This window comes from Hesperophylax consimilis, chromosome 8 (genome assembly GCF_061612785.1).
Source record: "Hesperophylax consimilis isolate HC1 chromosome 8, BYU_Hcon_1.0, whole genome shotgun sequence".
Lineage (NCBI taxonomy): Eukaryota > Metazoa > Arthropoda > Insecta > Trichoptera > Limnephilidae > Hesperophylax > Hesperophylax consimilis.
The window spans coordinates 31206022-31225816 of NC_142843.1; the positions used below are offsets into that span (position 1 = coordinate 31206022).

Here is a 19795-nt window from a genome sequence, read left to right on the forward strand (position 1 = left end):
AAAATAAATTTGGTTAGTTTATTATATTAAGGCAGTCAATCAAGTTATGTTTAATTACTCCGTAATACTATTATACTGTAAATTGATTACTTATTTAATAAATAAATAAATTATTTAATAAATAAATAAATTATTTAATAAATAAATAAATTATGTAAAAAAAAATAATAATAAAAAAATAAATAAAAAAAGAGTCAAAATACACGGAGAAAGCAAAATAGAACATGTAATAATTCGTAATATAAAAAACCGTTATGGCTTGGTTAGTTTGGTAAACATCAAAGTACCGCACCTACATAATTAACTGAGTTCTATTTATTTATTTTATTTATTGTAAGAAACAAACAGCAATTTTATACAGGATGAGTTACACAAGAAGTTAAATATGAGGTAAGCCAAAATAGTTTCTTATGCTAATGTTGGTTAATATGATATATTACAAAATTGTAATTGGTTATAACCATTAACTGAAAATGAAATTAACAAAAAAGAAAAAGAAAAAATCATATAAATATATTAGAAGGAAGAAGGAATAGGAAAGGGCAAGAGGCAGAGGAAGATGGGATGGGGACAGGAGATGCTCATGTTGTCCCTTTTCTATAACTGTGCATTAATTTAATTAACATTTGTGATCGTACGCTTGACTTCGTTTCGGTATTTCACAAGAGTATTATTAAGAATATCGATATTGTTAAATTGCGTGTTATATTGCGCGGGGGATTAAAGAATTTTTTAAGGTTGGTTCTGCACGCAGGCAAATGAAAAAAATTGTTTTGTCTGGTTGGCCTTGTAGGTATGTGAATTTTTAAATAATTTACGTGTTCAGGAGAGTCCAGGCCGTTATTCAGAATTTTGTATAAAAATATTTGATCAGATATTAATCTACGTGTTTGAAGTGGAGTAAAGTTGTGAAATTTTAAGGATTCGGTGTTATTTGCAAAGAGTAATTTGAATTTATAATTTATGTGTTTAAACAATTTGTTTTTCACACTTTCGATTCTGTCAATATGGCATTGGTAGAACGGTGCCCAAATTAGTGTGCAGTATTATAAGTGGGGGCGGATATACGTGGTGTAAAAGGAATACATAGTTTTAATATTGCGAAAAGGTTTAGATATGCGAATTATAAATCCCAAAATTTTATTGGCTTTATTGATTACTTCGTTAATGTGTTTGATAAAATTTAGTTTTACATCCAGTACTACCCCAAGGTCACGGATTGATTCTATTTCATTGATATGTGTATCATGAAAGTTACAATTAAAAGAAATTTTATTTTTGTTACGCGTAAAAGATAATTTGTTGCGCTTAGAAATGTTTATGATTAATTTGTTTGATTTACAGTATGCAAAAATACGATTTAGGTCTTCTTGAAGTTTTATGCAGTCATTGATAGATTTGATTACTAAGTATATTTTTTTGTCATCTGCATATGCAAGGTAGTTAGCATGTAAAAAACATTTATAAATATCAAATATTTATACATTAAACAATAATGGTCCCAGATGAGAACCTTGCGGTACGCCAGAGGGCACAGTAAAAAAACTAGACTTAGTTCCCTCAACTGATACGCACTGTAGTCTTTTCTGCAGATATGAAGTTAGCCACCTAAGTAAGTCGCCATGGATTCCTAATTGGTGTAATTTTTTAATGAGGATAGAGTGGTTAACTTTATCGAAAGCTTTCGAGTAATCTGTGTAGATAACATCTACTTGGTGTCCATTATCTATATTGCTTGTTAAGTATTCAGTAAAGTTGACTAAGTTTGTTATTACTGACCTTTTTTGTAAAAAACCATGTTGTTGATTTTGTATGCTGCGGACAATAGTTATATAAATTTGATCGTACACAATACGCTCAAAGAGTTTACTAAATATTGTGAGTATTGAGATTGGCGATAGCTTGCAATGTTACTTTTTGAACCAGTTTTGTGGATGGGGATTATAATGGCTTATTTGAATTTTGTAGGAAATATTCCTTTTTTTAAGGACATGTTAAATAAGTTAGTTAATGGAAATGCAAGATTTTTGGCACATTTTGAGACAAAATATGGCGAGATACCATCACTGCCCGCACCCTTTGTAACATTCAATTCATTCAAGTATTTATTGACCAATGAGTTGTTTATTTGTACGTTCCCGATCAGGTTATCATTATTAACGCAGGTAGAATTATCTATATTACTTGGATCATCCGTCCCCTCATCGCTTACGTAAGTAGATTGGAAGTGTTTACAGAACAGTTGGCACACTTGATGAGCACCGGTGCCTGACTCGTCTTTTAGGTTCATGATTTGTGGTATGCCATTTGTCCTATTTTTGTTCTTAGCCTAATTCCAGAGACTTTTATTGTTAGTTGGAATACTAGACTCAACTAAATTTATATATTGGGTGTAAAAATGTTTCTGTAAGTGTTTTTGTTGTATGCGTTTGATAAAAAACTCTATGTAATCTACTTTATTATTATATGATTTCCAATTTTTTGTGTAGTCTTTGTCTCTCATTTATGATTTTGATTAGGGGAGGTGAGTACTAGTTGGGAATTTTTTTCTTTTCGATGAAACGTTTAGGGACAAACTGGTTAATGGTGTTATTTAAAATGTCATAAAAAGTAAAAATTGCTTCGTCAACGTCAGCATTATCGTGAGTAAAAGACCAGTTTGTTTTAGACAGGTGTTAGTTTATTAAATCATAATCAGCTTTATCATACCGATAAATTTCTTTTGGTGGAGCATTGATAGTTGGAAGTGTGTCTAATTGTAGTATGAGTTTGAGCGATGGATGGTGTAAATCCTATTTGACAAGAGATTGTATGCTTGAGATACAAGGCATTCCTCATTACAGATAAATAAATCTAGTATACGTTTATTGGCATTTTTGATGGAATTGTATTGGTTCAGTTCAGAGTAATGGATTGTGTCAGTAAGTAAGGAAGTAATTGAATTTAAATTTTCAGGTGTTAAGTGTGAATTTTTATCTTGTGGTTTCCATCTTATGGTGGGCATATTAAAGTCTCCAATTAAGAGAATAATATCATCTGGGTTTTGATCTTTGACGTTAGCAAGCAAACAAAGGAATGAACTGAGAGCATTTTCATATCCATGTTCCTGTGGTAGGTATAGACAAGAAACATGGATGGTACGTTTTGAAGTATAGTTAGACGGGGGAATAGTTACCCAGATGCATTCAGCATTACAGACCAAGTCTTCGCGAGGATATGCGTTAAGATTGTTATGAGTTATGATCATGACTCCACCGCCTCGACGAGAATCTGATTGGGTATTAATGCTATTAATTGTAATGTTATTTATCCTATCCCGTCTAAAAATACTGAAAAATTTAGTTGGTGCCAGTTCCGGATCTAAAATAGAATCAATAAGCCAAGACTCAGATATACCGAAAATGAAGCAATCGTCATTCAAAAGAATATTATTGTGAAAAATCTCAGTTTTAGTTCGTAGTCCTCCACAGTTTTGGTATATAATATTTAACATTGTAATTTATATGAGTTATAGTTAGGTACAATTTGGTTATAATATATGAGTATAACTCAAGAGTCGTATATTATGAATGACATGTACGAGATTAAATTGATAGAATAATGTATAAAAGTGAGCATCAAGTACAGGGGGAGGGGGGATAGTGAGATAAAGATGGGTAAGGAGAGTGTAGGAGTGTATCTTCTATATTGGGTAATATACAGGGTGTATCGGCACGTACCCGACAAACTTTAACCAGCTATTCCTTAGCATATTTGGAGTAAAAAATCTTATGTGCACTTTGCTGTCCGGTAACGTTTTTTTTTAATAAAAAATTTACTATTCATATTTTCACCACATTTCACCACTGTTTTATCCTTTGTCAAAGTTTGAAAACCCATCTGGCAAATATTTTATTCGAATTCCGTTGAATAATGCACGTGTGTACCTAAATTGGCGCACACTTACAATCGCAACGAAATGGCACGGCACCATTCGTCTCATTTTTAAGTATTATTATTTAGCGTGTGCGAAAGAGCGAAGACGCTTTTTGACATACTTGCTTATAACAGCTGTTGAACACGAAACGCAATGCCAATGACAGTGATGTAGTGTGGAAATTTTAAATTTTAATGTTTTTAATTGAAAAAAAATGCTACCGGACAGCAAAGTGCCCATAACATTTTTTACTCCAAATGTGCTAAGGAATAGCTGGTTAAAGTTTGTCGGGTTAGTGCCGATACACCCTGTATACATTGTTTATAGTAAATATACTAAAATCAATATTGAAAACAAAACAGACTATTTAAGCAAAATATATAAGATAACTAGGTATAAACGAAATAGGAAATAAAAATAATAACATTAATAATAACAGTACGTTAAAATTAAAAGAAAAATGCAGATCGTGCAAATGATCTTAAAATATGGTTATAAATACAGGAAATAATATGAACAGCTTGCTTATGGCTTGTAAGTATATGAGTAAAATAAAGTACAGACCGTATCAAAGGTATCAGGATTATTGTTAGTAGGCATTCTTGAAATATAGACAATATCTATTAGTAGCATTGTAGATAGATATGTACATGAAAGATATACAATGTTATAGTATTATTAACATGATATACATGGAAAACATAAGATATACATGAATAATAAACAGTAATAATGGTATCACTGCATTTCTCATTCTGAAACAAGTATTTATTTTCAGAGTTATAATGGAGAGCTGGATTATAATGAACCACGTGGGGTTCTACTCGGTGGACATCACCCACGATAGAGGCTTTGGCTTCTACTTAACTGGTTATACATTCATGCAAATATTTATTAACGTCACCTATTTTGTGGAAACTTTTATAACAATGAGGTACTTAAAACTATTTAACTCAAATATTGATTCATAACTTATGTTTGATAAAAATAAGGGTGATCGCTAGCTCAGTCCCAGTCAGGAGGACACTCGACTGACAGTCGGGCAGATAGAGTTCGAAACTCACAGCAATCGCTATGTTTCTACTTTTTCAGAAAAACTTCTGCATAGCCTCAAAAACGGTCTGTTCATTAAATCTTTTGGTTAACAGCTTATTTTTTTTAATAAGACAAAATTGACTTGAGCCCTTATTATTCAAAACACGAGAGTCAAGGTTTTGTAAATATCATTTGGACATTGGCTTTTTAAACACATATAAATCATCGTCTAGATACGGTTTTAACGGAATAAATTAATCTTTTTTAGTGGATTTCTAATGGGATACATGTTCATGGACATCGAAATAAAAAAAAAAGAAACAGGAAGAAAGGACTCCGCGTTGAAGAGAAGTTCTTTCGTACTCCTGGGAATTTTACAAAGATATATAAGGTATTAAAATACTCTATTTTCAAATTAGGTGTTGCACCGGCTAATATTAACATATTGCAGAAGTGCCTGCATGAGTACAAAATACATTGGCCCCTGGAATGTGGAAACTAGAACTTTGTATTCAGATTAGTTCCAGCCTATGCAGTCGCCATCGGTGTCACTGAGTTCACGGCCAAGTGGAGATACCGCGAGACCATTTATTGGAGCACTGAAAGGAACGACGTCTACTGCGAGCAGTTCTGGTGGAGGAACCTCCTCTTCATCAACAATCTGTTCCCCAAGAGTGAGATGTGCATGACGTGGAGCTGGTTCCTGTGCACGGACATGCAGATGTTCATCATCAGCTTGAGCCTCCTTGTTCTGTCAACTTCGTAAGTATTTATGTGCAAATCTTTTTTTTTACCATTGTTGCCAATACAAAAACTGAGCGAATATGATGATGCGTAGGTCATCTTTTTGGTACTTCAGAAAACAGATTTTCCTTTAGGAAAATGAAATTTTTTTGTGAATAATATTAAATAAAGAAAGTTTGTCTAGTTATGTGTATTGTGAATTTTTTTTAAGCCGTTATCGTTTTGCTGCTTTAAAAAACGGATTTTAAACTTTAAAAATGAATATTTTTCTGTGAATAAAAATAAATAAAGAAAGTTTGTCTAGTCATGTGTATTGTGATTTTTTTAAGACGTTATCGTTTTGCTGCTTTAAGAAACAGATTTTACGCTTGGAAAATTAATATTTTTCTTTGAATATTTTTTCTATAACGTGTTTTGGAAAAACACACAAATTTTTAAAAGATACGCAATCAATTTCTAAATCTTCTTTATTTCAAGTCTTGTGTTGGGAACCAAATCATTTTTCCTTTTCTATTTATTTCTCTAATTGTGTTTAAACATTAAATATTGTTTGAATGAACTGAAATAACGTTTAATCATGAATAAATTTGAAAAAAAAAGTTAATGTTTTTGGTGAATTAATTGATCAAAGGTTAGAAAAACTATCTTTCTTAGTAAGAACGAATACTTCTAGCTATCAAACGTACATAAGAATAACTAAAGAGCCATTGAGACATTCTTCATAATCCTGTTTGAACTTATTTACGAAATTTATTGATATGGACATAGTGGTATTGACTGCCACAAGATTGTTCTTTTTTTCTTTTGGTTATTTTGGACTTTCGGTTCTTAAATTTTTCTACTCAAACAAATAGTTTACAAAATGAGGAATGTGTTAATTGATGACATGTTTTCAATACCTGTCATTGTTATTATACGACACTTATGTTAGGTCTGCAGTCCGAAGTCAACAACATACAAAATATTACAATAATTCATTATTTTTTATTACAGGCATTTCAAACTGGCTGTGGGAATTTTCGGAGGTCTTGTTTTGTCAACTAGTATCTACGTAGCATATCTGACACACGAAATGAACTTTGTACCGTAGTAAGTTTTTTGTAGTTTACTAATATTTTATTGGTAACGTGGAACGCCTTTGAGCGGTGTGATTAAAAATCTGGTGACGGCAAAGAACATTTTATTTTGATGCCTTCCATAGAAATCCAATAAGGACCAATCGACATCCAATAGCCCAGCGCCCTGCCTTAATTACACTCACCACACATCGTAGATCTCCATCCCATTTGAATTTTGTAAAAAAAGTTATCCGTAGGTTTCCTAGTTTTTTTCTTTATATTTCCATTCCCTTGATTGACTTGATTCTCTTAAAACAACATTTTCCGAATTGGGATGCCATTGTCCAAATAACTAGTTTATTTCACACATCTCAGTTCATTTCAAATTATATTATAAAATTAATTAATGCATGTAATATTTTTTCATTACTTTTAGCTTGGACAGCATGTGGCAACATTTTGAGTTGTTTTACAGTCCTGTATGGTGTCGACTGAGTGGCTATATTATCGGCTTGACAGGCGGATATTTACTTCGACAATTAAATGGAAAATTACCTCTTCAAAAGGTAAACATAAAAATTAACCGACAATTGACTGAAAACACGCCGTTATCCTGTCTCGGCATTCACTCCTTGTTTCATTCACATTCAAACATCGTCTACATAGTCTACTGTTATTATGACTTTTGAAATGACCCGATTCCAGAATTTGATTAGCTTTATCATGTCATGTCTTCCTCGGGCGTCCCCAACTTCCACTAGCATTGAGTTCAGAGATATAAGTAAATTCCTCTTAAAGTAGATGCTCAAGTCATATAAGAGCTTCTTTCTGAGGAATGGCTGCACGGCCTTTTTGATAGGATACTTAAATTCGGATTTGAGGCCAAAATACTCATCTTAACTGAAAATTTGTATAATAAAATCAATCGTTCAATAGAAATACGATAGCATAAAGCATAGCCGTCTCTTCAAATTAGGGCTATCGTCCGGCAACGGGAAGACTTCGGAGCACCGCGGGACATACGCGAGTCTTATTCTTGGAATAAAATAAAGCTAGCCTTATTTTCAAGTTAGGGCTATCGTCCGGCAACGGGAAGACTTCGGAGCGCCGCAGGACACACATGGATCATATTCTTGGGACTCTTCATTCCCATGAATATTTGCTTGTTATTTCATTTTATAACCAAATATGATAATCCAGAGAACCTAGATTGTAACGTTAGAAGTACTCAGATGTTGCATAGTGAGGCGGTTTATACACTTTTTCTGGATAAATAATGTTATCTTGCAAATGAAGTCCGGGATTGTATGACTCTCCTACCTAGTGAATATGTATTTCAGATGACGATAAGGATATGTTGGAGTGTGTCGATAGCCACCATGCTTGCATTGCTGTTTGCTAAAGCCGACAGGAACTACTCGCCTATCGGGAGTATGCTGTATATGTCCCTCTCCCGGCCCGCGTGGTCCCTGGCGGCTACGTGGTTCCTGATGGCCAGTGCGGCGGGACGTGGAGGTAAATTGTATCAATTTTGTGAAAAAAATGATAACAAAACAAAATATAAAATATTTAAAAATAGAAAACCTACGCGATGAAGTAGTAAAAACTCGCGACCACTCTGACGTCGTAAAGTTTGAAAATCCTTTAAACGTTTCTCGCTGGAACCAAGCTTTAACACAGATTAATGTTTATTAAGGATTTTAGATATTTCCATTAAACTGTGTACCAATAACACAAAACCCCCTTAATGTATGTAGGCATTAAATTTTACAAATATTCAAAAAGAAATTGAAAAAAAAACATTAACTTTTGAAATCTTTATAACTTTAACTTTAACAAAACTTTATTTATAATTTTTTTAGTGAAAATATATTACGTGTAACTTGCGTGTTATTATACGTAATAATATATATTGTTTCGACAATACAGAAACATGTACACAAAATACTTTGTACATTACTTTAAACATTTAAAAAATGTAGGTAGCTATTCCTCAAAATTCATAATTTTTTCACGTCAATCAAACAACTCTTTGTTTTAACCCTTTCACTCCCGCATTATTGTTTCCACATGTATAAAATATGTAATGCTTGAGAATGCCTCAGAAAATTATTTGAAAAATTTTCAATCAGCAAATGTCAAAATATTTATCTTTTTTGTGGCGGGAATAAGGATTTCAACGGAGCGAAAAAAATAGACGCCACAGAAAAGATAACAAGCTATAAGAAAACAAAAATATGGCTTTTCTAAATCGCTACCGTTACTCTATAAAAAAATCACAAAGTTCGTGTTAATTTGAATTAACACTGGGGCTGAAAGGGTTAACCAAATACAGAGAATATTTGTTTCAAATAAACTAAGGCACCTAATCGTATTTAGAGAAGCCACAAAACGAAACAGTTTTTTTACCAGAATGTAAGGGTTGAGTGAACAAATGCTTCGGGTTAGGTTAGTGTGTTCAATCCTCTGCTAGCTTTGTCGTCCAACATTTTTCACTTATCATTTCTATTATGGAAGTAAAACGAATTTAAATATTGTTAGGTTACTCGTTGTCAGGAAGTACAATACATATCTTTGGTGGGTCTTAACCCTTTATAGGACAACTTTTGTTTTTAACGATACACCCTTAATGGTTTTATTTATGAATACTATATTCATTTTGATGAACAGAAAAAACATTTTTTTTTTTTGCTTAGTCTTTTTGAAATTTTTCGATTTTCCAGCGGTCTTTTTTCTGACCGGTGTCCATTTAGGTAAAAAAAAATAATATATATTTTATAAAAATTTTGTTTACATTACAAAAAGACAGTTTGGTAAGAAAAAATGTCGTTTTATTTATTTGCGTTACAAGAGAATAACTGCTTTGATAATTTTATAAAAAAAATTCAAAATAATAAACGGTTCTAGGGCCTCGAAGACTTCTTCTTTTGAACAGATTAATGGTACAACATAAAATCATAAACAAAAAATAATAAACAATTCTAAGGCCTTGTTGGTTTCTTCTTTTGATCAGATAGGTACATGGTGCGACATAAAATGTTAACAAATTCTAAGGCTTCGTTAGTTTCTTCTTTTGACCAGATAAATGGTACGGCATAAAACACGGTATGCAAAGAGCTACTTTGCAAATGTTGCATGCTACTGAGCTTCGTACCACTTTCAGCGACGTGCTGCAATATCCACATCTACGAAGTGTACATTTTTCAGGATAATGATTAGAATTGATATCGTTAGCTAATGAAGTCTGAGGACGACCAATCCTTTTTCTTGAAGTAAAAGATCCTATCAACTGATCAGCCAATTGGTTGCGGAAGTGAAGATGTGTAATAGGTTTTTTTTCTTTATCCAATTTCTTCAATTTTTCCCTATATAAAGTGTACGAATTAACAATGGCACATTCAATAAGGTAATACCAGATTTGTAACCACCACCGCCTTGATTTCCACGTTATGTTATATGATGAAGCAAGTTGGTCAAATCGATCAACTCCTCCCATATACTTATTATAGTCTGCTATGCTTATCGGACAGGGCACATCATCTTTGCCGCCTTACTTGTTGGTTCGTTTTATTGTTGTTGTTTTCGAAGGATCGTGAAAGTTGGACGCCATGCAAACTGCTTTCGTACCCCTGTCTTTCCATTTTGTTACAGATATAGAATCTGCCATAACACTATCGTGCTCACCAAGTTTCATGTATTTATCTTGCTTAATTTTTGCACTTGGAAAAAATTTTCTGTTTGTTTGAATCGTGCCACAAGCAAACAACTTATTTGCTAGTAACTTCGATAGTAAAGGAATGGAAGTGAAGAAGCGGTCAAAAAATAAACAATATCCAAATGTTCAAACATCTGTGACAATTGCATCACAACACGTTCTCCTAAACCAATTTCGGGGTGTTGAGATGTAACTTCTTTTCCTTCGTAAACTTGGAAGTTGATCATGTACCCAGTAACTGCACAACATATCACCCAAACTTTGAATCCTCGCTTTATTGGTTTCAAAGGTATGTATTGTTTTAGTGTACATCTCCCTTTGAAACCAATCATACTTTCATCTACAGAAAGAAATCTGCTTGGTGAAAATGCAGTCCTAAATACGGCACTGAAGTGAGTCAATAGTGGCCTTATTTTATGTAGACGATCAAACAGCGAACTTTCGCGAGGCTGCATTTTTTGATTGTCATTCATATGAAGGAAACGAATAACTTTTAAAAATCTCCTGAGGCTCATAACTTTTGCAATACGGGCAACATAAAAATTAGCATGGGTTGACCAATACAATCGTAAGCTAGGTAACTGGTGAAATCCCATTATAATAATGATGCCAATGAACGCTTTTAATTCCTCTATGGATAAATCTAGGGCAAAATTTTTTTGCCTAGCATATTTATTACTTTCGTTAATCATGTGCTGCAGAATAGCGTGAGTAACAAAATTGAAAAAAATATTGATTGGTGAAGACAAATCTACCTCAATATGAATTCCTTCGAATTGTGAAAACTTGTGAGAAGTATACTCGGGAGGCGCGTGATGCCTTCGTTTCCGCCATTTATAGTAGGTCGCACTAGAAGAAGGAGTAACTTCCGGTGATTGATCGGGAATGTTTGGGTCTTCATCTGAAGAACAATCAGCTTCCATAATCCTTTCAATATAAGTAGGGTCCGACACCGCATTGACAGGATTAGAATCGAAATTATTCTTAGCAGCGCTCCTATGAACTGAATCCCGAGGACTTGAAAGAACCTGGGAAATCTCATCTTCGGGATCGGAGACTCCTCCAACCTCCGAATCCTCAGCTTGGTCCTCCGTAATTCCCTCAAATAGTGATAGGAATGCACCTTCACCCATGTCTTCAAGGTCTTTCACACTAAAACCTCCGCCACTCTTATTTTCCATCCTAAAACAAAGTAAAAACATAGTTTTGCGCTGCAATAAAGGCTTTTACTTATACATATAATATTTCATAACTATTCTACTTCAATTTGAGATATGTATTTCAAATAATTATTACAGTTTGAATGAAAACAAAAACAAAAATTTTGATAGGAAATTATTACGAAAATCATTTTATCAAGGATGACACATATCATCAAGAAACTCGATGGCGGGAAAATATCCACAAAAAATAATTATTAGTTGTAAAAGAACATAATACGAAATTAAATGTATTGTGGTTAAGAAATTATTTGCAGTGTCTATAATATGATAATCAAAAAGGGCCTACATTTTAGCTTTTGAGGTTAGATTTTAGACATGATGGTAAATAATTTGACTTTACTCGATTATTCCACATACAATTTTTAATTAAAACTACAAAAACTATACAGTATTGTGTATATAACAAATGTACTTACTTTGTTTTCAGAAATAACTCTCAATGTTAGAGAAACAATAACATAAAAATGAGTGTTCTTGTAAAACTGGCAGCTGTCGTGTTGCTAAATGGACGCAGGTCTAGAAACTGACCAGGACGCGGTTTTCGTAAATTTACTCAACATGTACGAACTTCGGGGCGGTTTGTTTGATTCAAGACCTCCGTGCGTTACCTGAGAATGATTACAACCCATAAGGGTGATTATAAATAGTTAACACAAAGAAATATAGACCTTAATATTGCAGGTCTCAAAACTATCCGTTTTTAGCTTATGACCTATAAAGGGTTTAGGGCCTCTCTGGAGTTAAAATAATATCATACAAATACATGGCTGTAAAGTCCATTCAAGTTTCAAAAAAGGAACGTTCTTGATTTGTTCGTGTTTTATCAGTGAACGGTTCTATGCTTTAGAATCTGAAATATGAAGGTGGTCTATTTCAGGAGCCGTGGCCCGTTTTCTGTCCCAAAAGTGGTGGATCCCGCTGGCGAGGGTGACTTACTGCAATTACCTCCTCAACCCTATACTCATCACTCTGACGGTCTCCTTCCTCGAGGCTGGCCGCGAGATGGCAATACCCGCTACGGTAAGAGCACGCACCTTGTATTCCATATTTCTACGAATGTCACCTTTTTCTTGTACTTGTACTTTCATCAAATGCAATCATTTTTTAGTTTTTTTATTACATGTTAAATACATTTGTATATTATCTGTATATTGTTTGAAAATCATTTTAAATAGCTCATATTTGAATGTATTTTTATAACCCAGCGGTAGTGAGATACTGGGCATGTATTTTCATCATATGTTTAATCAATTTTTATGTTTTATAAACATAATGATTGAAATAATAATTCATATGTTACCTAGCAAAAGTACTAAAACTCGCGATGTTCTGTGGGCCATCCTGACAAACACAAAAAATTTCTCCCTGGAAAAATTTATCAAAAACAGTTCAAAATCAAAATTCAATCAGGTCGGCCGAGCAAAAATAGGTGGTGATTTTAAAAATCAAGAAATGTACAGTATTATAATGTAATTAATCAAAATTCCTACCATTCGTGATTTATACGTAAAATTATTCAGGATATATTCCAATCTGCATAGAAAAGGTTCACCAATAAATAGCGGGTATTTAATAAATATCATTGCTTAGTTATTTTACCAAGAGAAAGACAAAATGTATACGAATTAACTTATGTAATAAAACCACATAATCCATTTATATATTATTTATCTCCAACAAGTCTTCTCTGATAATTAAGTCAATTATTCGGCATTTATCTATTTTGTTAATAAATTTTTGCTTCTGTTGTATTTTAGTGTAAACGTGTGATATTTTTTTTACTCTCGTCATCTTACTTATTCAAAAAAATTATAGTAGTTCTAAATTCAGACAAACCTAAAACGTAATTTGTGCGTAATTTTAAAAAAATATTATTGAAGCCTTAATTAGCGCGTATTGACGAGCTGAAATTATGCAATTAAATTATTTTTACTATGCGTAATTTCAATAAAATTTATTTGATTTCAGTTTATGTTCGGACTTGGAACAATCGTCGTTAGTTTCGTATTGTCAATTTTTTTCTCATTGACATTTGAGACTCCCTTGATAAGAGCATCCAAGATGATGCTGGAAGGATTTAAGCAAAAGGAAAAACCAGTCGAGATCAAGAAAACCGCAAGTTATAAGAAAGATTAAACTAAGTGTGTTTTCAGAACTACCATCACAGTGGTATTATTATTTAGTATTCACATGTACCAGAAGTATTAATGTGAAATTTGTACAATAAAAAAATAATGTTTACAGAATACTGCTGTAATCGAAATAAGGTTTAAAGAAGAAACACGCTTTGTCGGCGTACGCGATGTATGCATTATTACGTTTCCAGGTCAACGTTCACAGTGATTCCACACATGCAACGCTTGTGACCCGTGACAAGTTATCTCTAGTTCTAAAGTACGCGGCGCGCACGCGAATCAGTTGATTTAACAATTATTATTGTTTATGTGTTTCACTTAACAGACGTAAATCGTAGCTTTATCATGTCTTGCGACTTAGAAAGCGATTTTGGTGATTATTTACTTAGTTTATTATTTTATTAAGCCAACTGTCAAAACAAAAAAACCATAGATATACCAAACATAACAGTAGATGCATAGATAATATCACTTATGGATGTGAAATCAACTCGTTGGAGGCGTGACGCCACCCCTCCATCTTAACACGTTCCACGCCTATTTGGACAGCTCTGAACTGCACAGCGATGGAAGCGTGGATTTGAGTTGCGTGTGACAAGTGTATTTCTAAAGTATCTATTTCCATAGAAATGTATGAATTATAATTAATCTAAATATCGTAATGCATTGCTCACATAGCATACGTCGATCCAGTGTGTTTTTTAACTTTAAAGTGACGTGCTTTTTAATTCATTCTCTCACGAGTATACCTACACTAAATTGATTCCTTAACATTAAATTTACTGAAATCTAAATATGTTTCTGTATATATTTTTTAATGTTTTCTTTATCATTTCCATCCTTTATTCCGTTATAAACGGCTTTCAAAGTTCGAACCCAAACTTTGTATTCATATCCGTAAGAATGATGAATTTTCCACAAATGCAGCTTCATGCAGATGTTGTCATTGATTACACTTAGACCAAAATCTTTAGCGAGTAACAAAAGTATATCTCTTCGTTCAACTGCTGGACATCAAGATTCAAGACTACTGCTAAGTTATCTTCAGTAAATAAGTGACTAAGTGACAGAGGAAGTAGGTCTCTTCATAATTAAATTTTTTATATAATGTCACCACTGTAAGTTCTAAGCTCCGTCAAAATAAGCAGTTCCCTAAAAAATCAACTGAACTAAAATAAGGTTTCTATATAATACATAATAATTTTGTTTTGCTGTTGGGATCAACCGTACTTTTAACATATTGGAGAGGACTACTCCATGTTGCAGATTGGAAGACGACGGCCGAGGACAGAGGGCGGTGGAGGCTCATGTTAAAGGAGGCCAAGGCTCGAAATGGGCTGTAGAGCCATTGAAGAAGAAGAAGGCTCAGGATATGGATTCTACGATCCAAGCCGCTCGCAATCGCCGTCGAAAGTACATACATTGGTCAACATTCTTATTCTTGAGTCTCGTCGAAGGTACACACTTACTCACGCCAAACGTCAAAAGTCATTCCACTCGAACAACTAGTGGGTCGAACCACTCGTTATTTGAGTGGAATGATTTAGTCGAGAATCGAGGCCCAGAGTAGTTGGGATTCATGAGCGGTATCGCATAAATGAAATATGTCCATGGAAACCGATACTCATCCAGCTCTCCGGTGGTGGACGCATCTGGCATCCCCACCTTCGAGGTATAACCCCACTAAAAAGGCTCAATTGGTCATACGACATAGGCAAAACCCGAAAAATATTCCTCCAGCTACCCTGAACCTTGTGAACTTAAAGGTGACCGAAGGAACTAAATACCTTGGACACATAATCACCACTAATCTGATCTTACGATGATATTATCGATGGACAAAGACGAGCTCTCAGCGTAAAAGCAAACAAAGTAACTCAGTAGAAGATTTCGCCTTTGCAGTACCGCTGTAAAAATGAAGCTATTCCTTTCCTTCTGCGCAACGTTGTACACGTGCAAACTATGGGCAAACCATAAAAAAGTAGTAAAGAAGATACTGCAACGCTTTCCCTATGTTCACGGAGGGGCGAGTTCCCGGATATGCAGCCCTTATTAGATCCAGGGTGGCAGGAATGAGGGAAAGGATAAGCAGCTCTGGAAAGCGTAGACGGAAGCGTATTAGGACCTCTACTATATCTAATTTATATAAATGATTTTATGAATCTTCCTATCAAAGGAAACATAATGAGCTTTGCAGATGACACTGTTATTATATACCATGAACAAGATTGGACAAGAACCTATAAGGAGGCTGAACATGGCCTAGCTGTTCTTTAAAACTGGCTGAAAGCTAACTCCCTTACATTAAATGTTAATAAAACCAAATATCTAACATTCTCCAAAAACAAAAGAGGACAACCAATGAATGAGCATACACTCAAATTACATGAATGTCAAAACAATTTTCCTCAATGTTCCTGCCCGCATATAACATAAACCAAAAGCGTTAAATATCTTGTGATCGAAATTGACGATAAACTACACTGCGATTCACACATTGATCGAACCTCAAAAAAGCTAACAAAACTCATATACTACTTCAGTAAATTACGAAACATTTTGTCAAGAGAGTATACTAAGCTAAATTGGAATATGGAATTATAGAATGGGGCTTGGCAGCATAAAAACACGAAACAACTGAAGGTAACTCAGAATTTCAACATTAAGACCATAATAAACGTTCCCATAAGGACGTCAACAACAGAAATGTTTAAACAATTTTATGTTCCAAAAATACAGAAAATCTATGCCTAAAACATTCTGGTACATCACTTAATATTTTATTTACAGGCAAACACCGCACATACTCATAAAACCATAGCCAAACAAACAGAGATACTAAATATACCAAAGTGTAACTCTACCTTTGGACAAAGAAGCTCTGAATTTTTAGCAGTAAAGGTATTTAACAAACTTCCACTTAGTATCAAACAATTCAAAACAAAAAATAACTACATTAAAGACATTAAATCTAGACTTAGGAACTACCGGATAAATAACTTACTAGCATACTTAAAACATCGTCGTAGAAGTTTATGGAAATCCTTACCCAAAACATGAAGTCGAATCATGGAAGTCGCTGAAAAACTTCCAAAACCTAGTCCCCCTAAACAAATCTCCTGGTGGGAGGACTACGAATATCATCAAAATCTCTTATACATATATATAAATATACATATTCTTGTAAAAATGTTAAAAAAAAATATAGCCATTAAAAAAAAAATAATAACCTCACCATGGAAGCCCGCCTCACTCCATCCTCCAGCATTGACGCACACTGGAGAAAAATACTATCTCCTAAAGGCTTCAACTTACTATTATTATTATCATCATATTCCGTTGCAACCTGGCAGGCAACGGACGCGTGTAACTGTACGTTAGTCGCACTAACACGTTGAGACCCGAATACAAAACAGGATAAATAAAACGTTGCGATGGAGGAAGAAGTTGATCCGCATGACTACATATCCAAAGCTAAGAAAGAAATTGCTGAAATGACCGCATTATTCGATGAATCAAGAATCACAAAAGAAACAAAAATAGAAATCTCGAAAAAAATTAGCTCTATTATGGAAAATATTTCGCATATGGCGATAGACCTAGCAAAACTGAAAGAAAAAAATACAATGCTGAAGGAAATGCTAAAAACTAAAAATGAAAGAGTAACGTACGCGTCAGCAGTAAAAACCAACTATCACCAAGAAGAGATTGAAGAAAAAAACTTTCCAATTATAATAACTTCATTAAATACGAACCAAAATCAAGACCAACTTAAGGAAACAATACAAAATAAAATTAAAATATCTGCTCTGGGCATCGGAGTAAACAGCATGAAAAAAATAACTAACAACAGATTAATTATAACTTGCCCTAAAAAAGAAGATGCAACCGAACTGAAAAATGAAATAAACAAAATATCAAAAAAAGACATTACGGCAGAAGAAATACAAAGAAAAAAACCGTGTGTAATATTCAAAGGAATACAAACAAATTACACAAAAGAAGAATTTTTAACAGACTTAAGACTCCAAAATGATGACATTAAAATAATGACAGATCAAAATCCTGATATATTTCAGGTGAAAGCTATCACCGACAACAAAAGAAATAAGTCCCACAATATAATTATCGAAACAAATGGAAACATGAGAGATTACCTTATAAGAAAAAAACGTGTCAACTTAGGATTCTTGAGGATATATGTTGAAGACTGCTACCCTTTAACGCAATGCTACCATTGTCTAAGATTTGGCCATACTGCACATAAATGCCTAGATAAAATAAAGGATCCAAGATGTATGCACTGCGCCGGGGACCACCAATACCGGGAATGCAAATCTCTGGACTGCCCCCCCAAATGTGCCAACTGCTGGGATTCTAATCAAAAGAAACAAAAAAATTTCCCTACGGATCACCTACCAAATAGTATAGCATGTAAGTTTAGAAATTATATGTTAAAAGTTGCCAAACAAAAAATTGATTACAATGCAGAATAAATTAACTATTTTAATTAAAATTAATAATTTAAATTTTCAGCCTGACGGCATAGTGTTAAACAAGCCATTTACAAATCATGAGTCACTGCCGATTGCTTATCAACGGCGGCACTCTTATTTTAAATATATTCAGACGACAATAAACAAAAATAATAATAGAGGTGTTGCAGTACTCATTCTGACGAAATTCATTATTGTTAATATTTTAGATTACCCAATAATTCTTACAAACTGCATTAAAATTGAAATAAATATAAAAATGACATATGTAAACCTACCTTTCAATCATTACTCAAATAAATACTTAGGTATAGTAACCAGAGAGGTTGTAATAAATTATCATATTAATAGCACAGAATTTGAACTAATTATTTTATAAAACATTGCTTTAAGTAATTATCTAGAAGAAGATAATGAAGTAGATTTTTTAAGAACTAACGATCTACAACAGTGGATAAATATTAAAAAAAGTGATGTAGGGGAATTAATTTGTATTCATGTAAATATCAGATCATTATGTAAGAATTGGGATGTTTTGCATGTTTATTTAAGAAATTGTTGGGAGCGTATAGATATTTTAATGATCAGCGAAACAAATATACAAGCTGACCAAATTAATATGTATGAGATTCCGGGCTATTCAAATTACAACTATTGTCGTAATAATAAATCAGGTGGCATATCGCTATATATAAGAAACAGTATGGTATTTAAACAATCACCACTAGAATCAAATTATTTTGAAAATGTTTTTGGTATAATTACTCTTCCAAATAAACAAAGTTTGAGTATATTAGCGATATATCGACCACCGAATCTTAACAAACTATCTTTTATCAGGGAAATTGAATCTATTCTGACGGATTTCATAGGCCTTCGAGACAATGTTTTGTTCTTTGGGGACACTAATATAAACTTGATGAATTTTAATGATCCTGTAATAAACTCATATGAAAATATTCTTGCAAGCAATTATTTGATCAAATGCATAGACGGTGTGACGCGTGAAGCAATTGTTAGCGGGCGCATAACACAATCATGCATAGATCATATATACGTTAGGTACAGTAACGGGCTTAAAAAAGTGGACTCGCTATCAGCGTGTGTATGCGAGATTTCCATAGCAGATCACTATATGACAGCCGTTAATATTAAATATGATGTGCAAAAAGAACCATTAAAAAACATGAAAAAGATAACAATTTTGTCCCAAAAACATATTGATAATCACATCCGAGAAATACATTGGAATTCTTTACTTAATGAACAAGAAAGTACCTTTTTGTATCATCAAATTAAAAATAATTTCATTAATTTATATGAAAAAAGTACTGTGTCATTTTTTGAAAAACCAACCAAAAGACCACATGCGATCAAAAAATGGATAACTACAGATATTTTAGAGTTAATAAAAAAAAGGGATTTATTGTTTCGAAGATGGAAAAATTCTCCTTGTAATAAAACTTATGAAAA

The 19795-nt window shown here is 33.4% G+C and overlaps 1 protein-coding gene across 1 annotated transcript in view; it reads left to right on the top strand.

The window, feature by feature from the left end:
• Positions 1-19795, top strand: part of LOC149421881 (nose resistant to fluoxetine protein 6-like) — a 33196-nt gene that overhangs the window by 7004 nt on the left and 6397 nt on the right. The window contains exons 2-8 of the mRNA XM_089634326.1: positions 4695-4850; positions 5220-5342; positions 5468-5713; positions 6689-6784; positions 7190-7319; positions 8094-8268; positions 12569-12711. Of these exons, the coding sequence (XP_089490452.1) occupies positions 4695-4850; positions 5220-5342; positions 5468-5713; positions 6689-6784; positions 7190-7319; positions 8094-8268; positions 12569-12711 (1069 nt within the window). The remainder of the gene's footprint in view (positions 1-4694; positions 4851-5219; positions 5343-5467; positions 5714-6688; positions 6785-7189; positions 7320-8093; positions 8269-12568; positions 12712-19795) is intronic.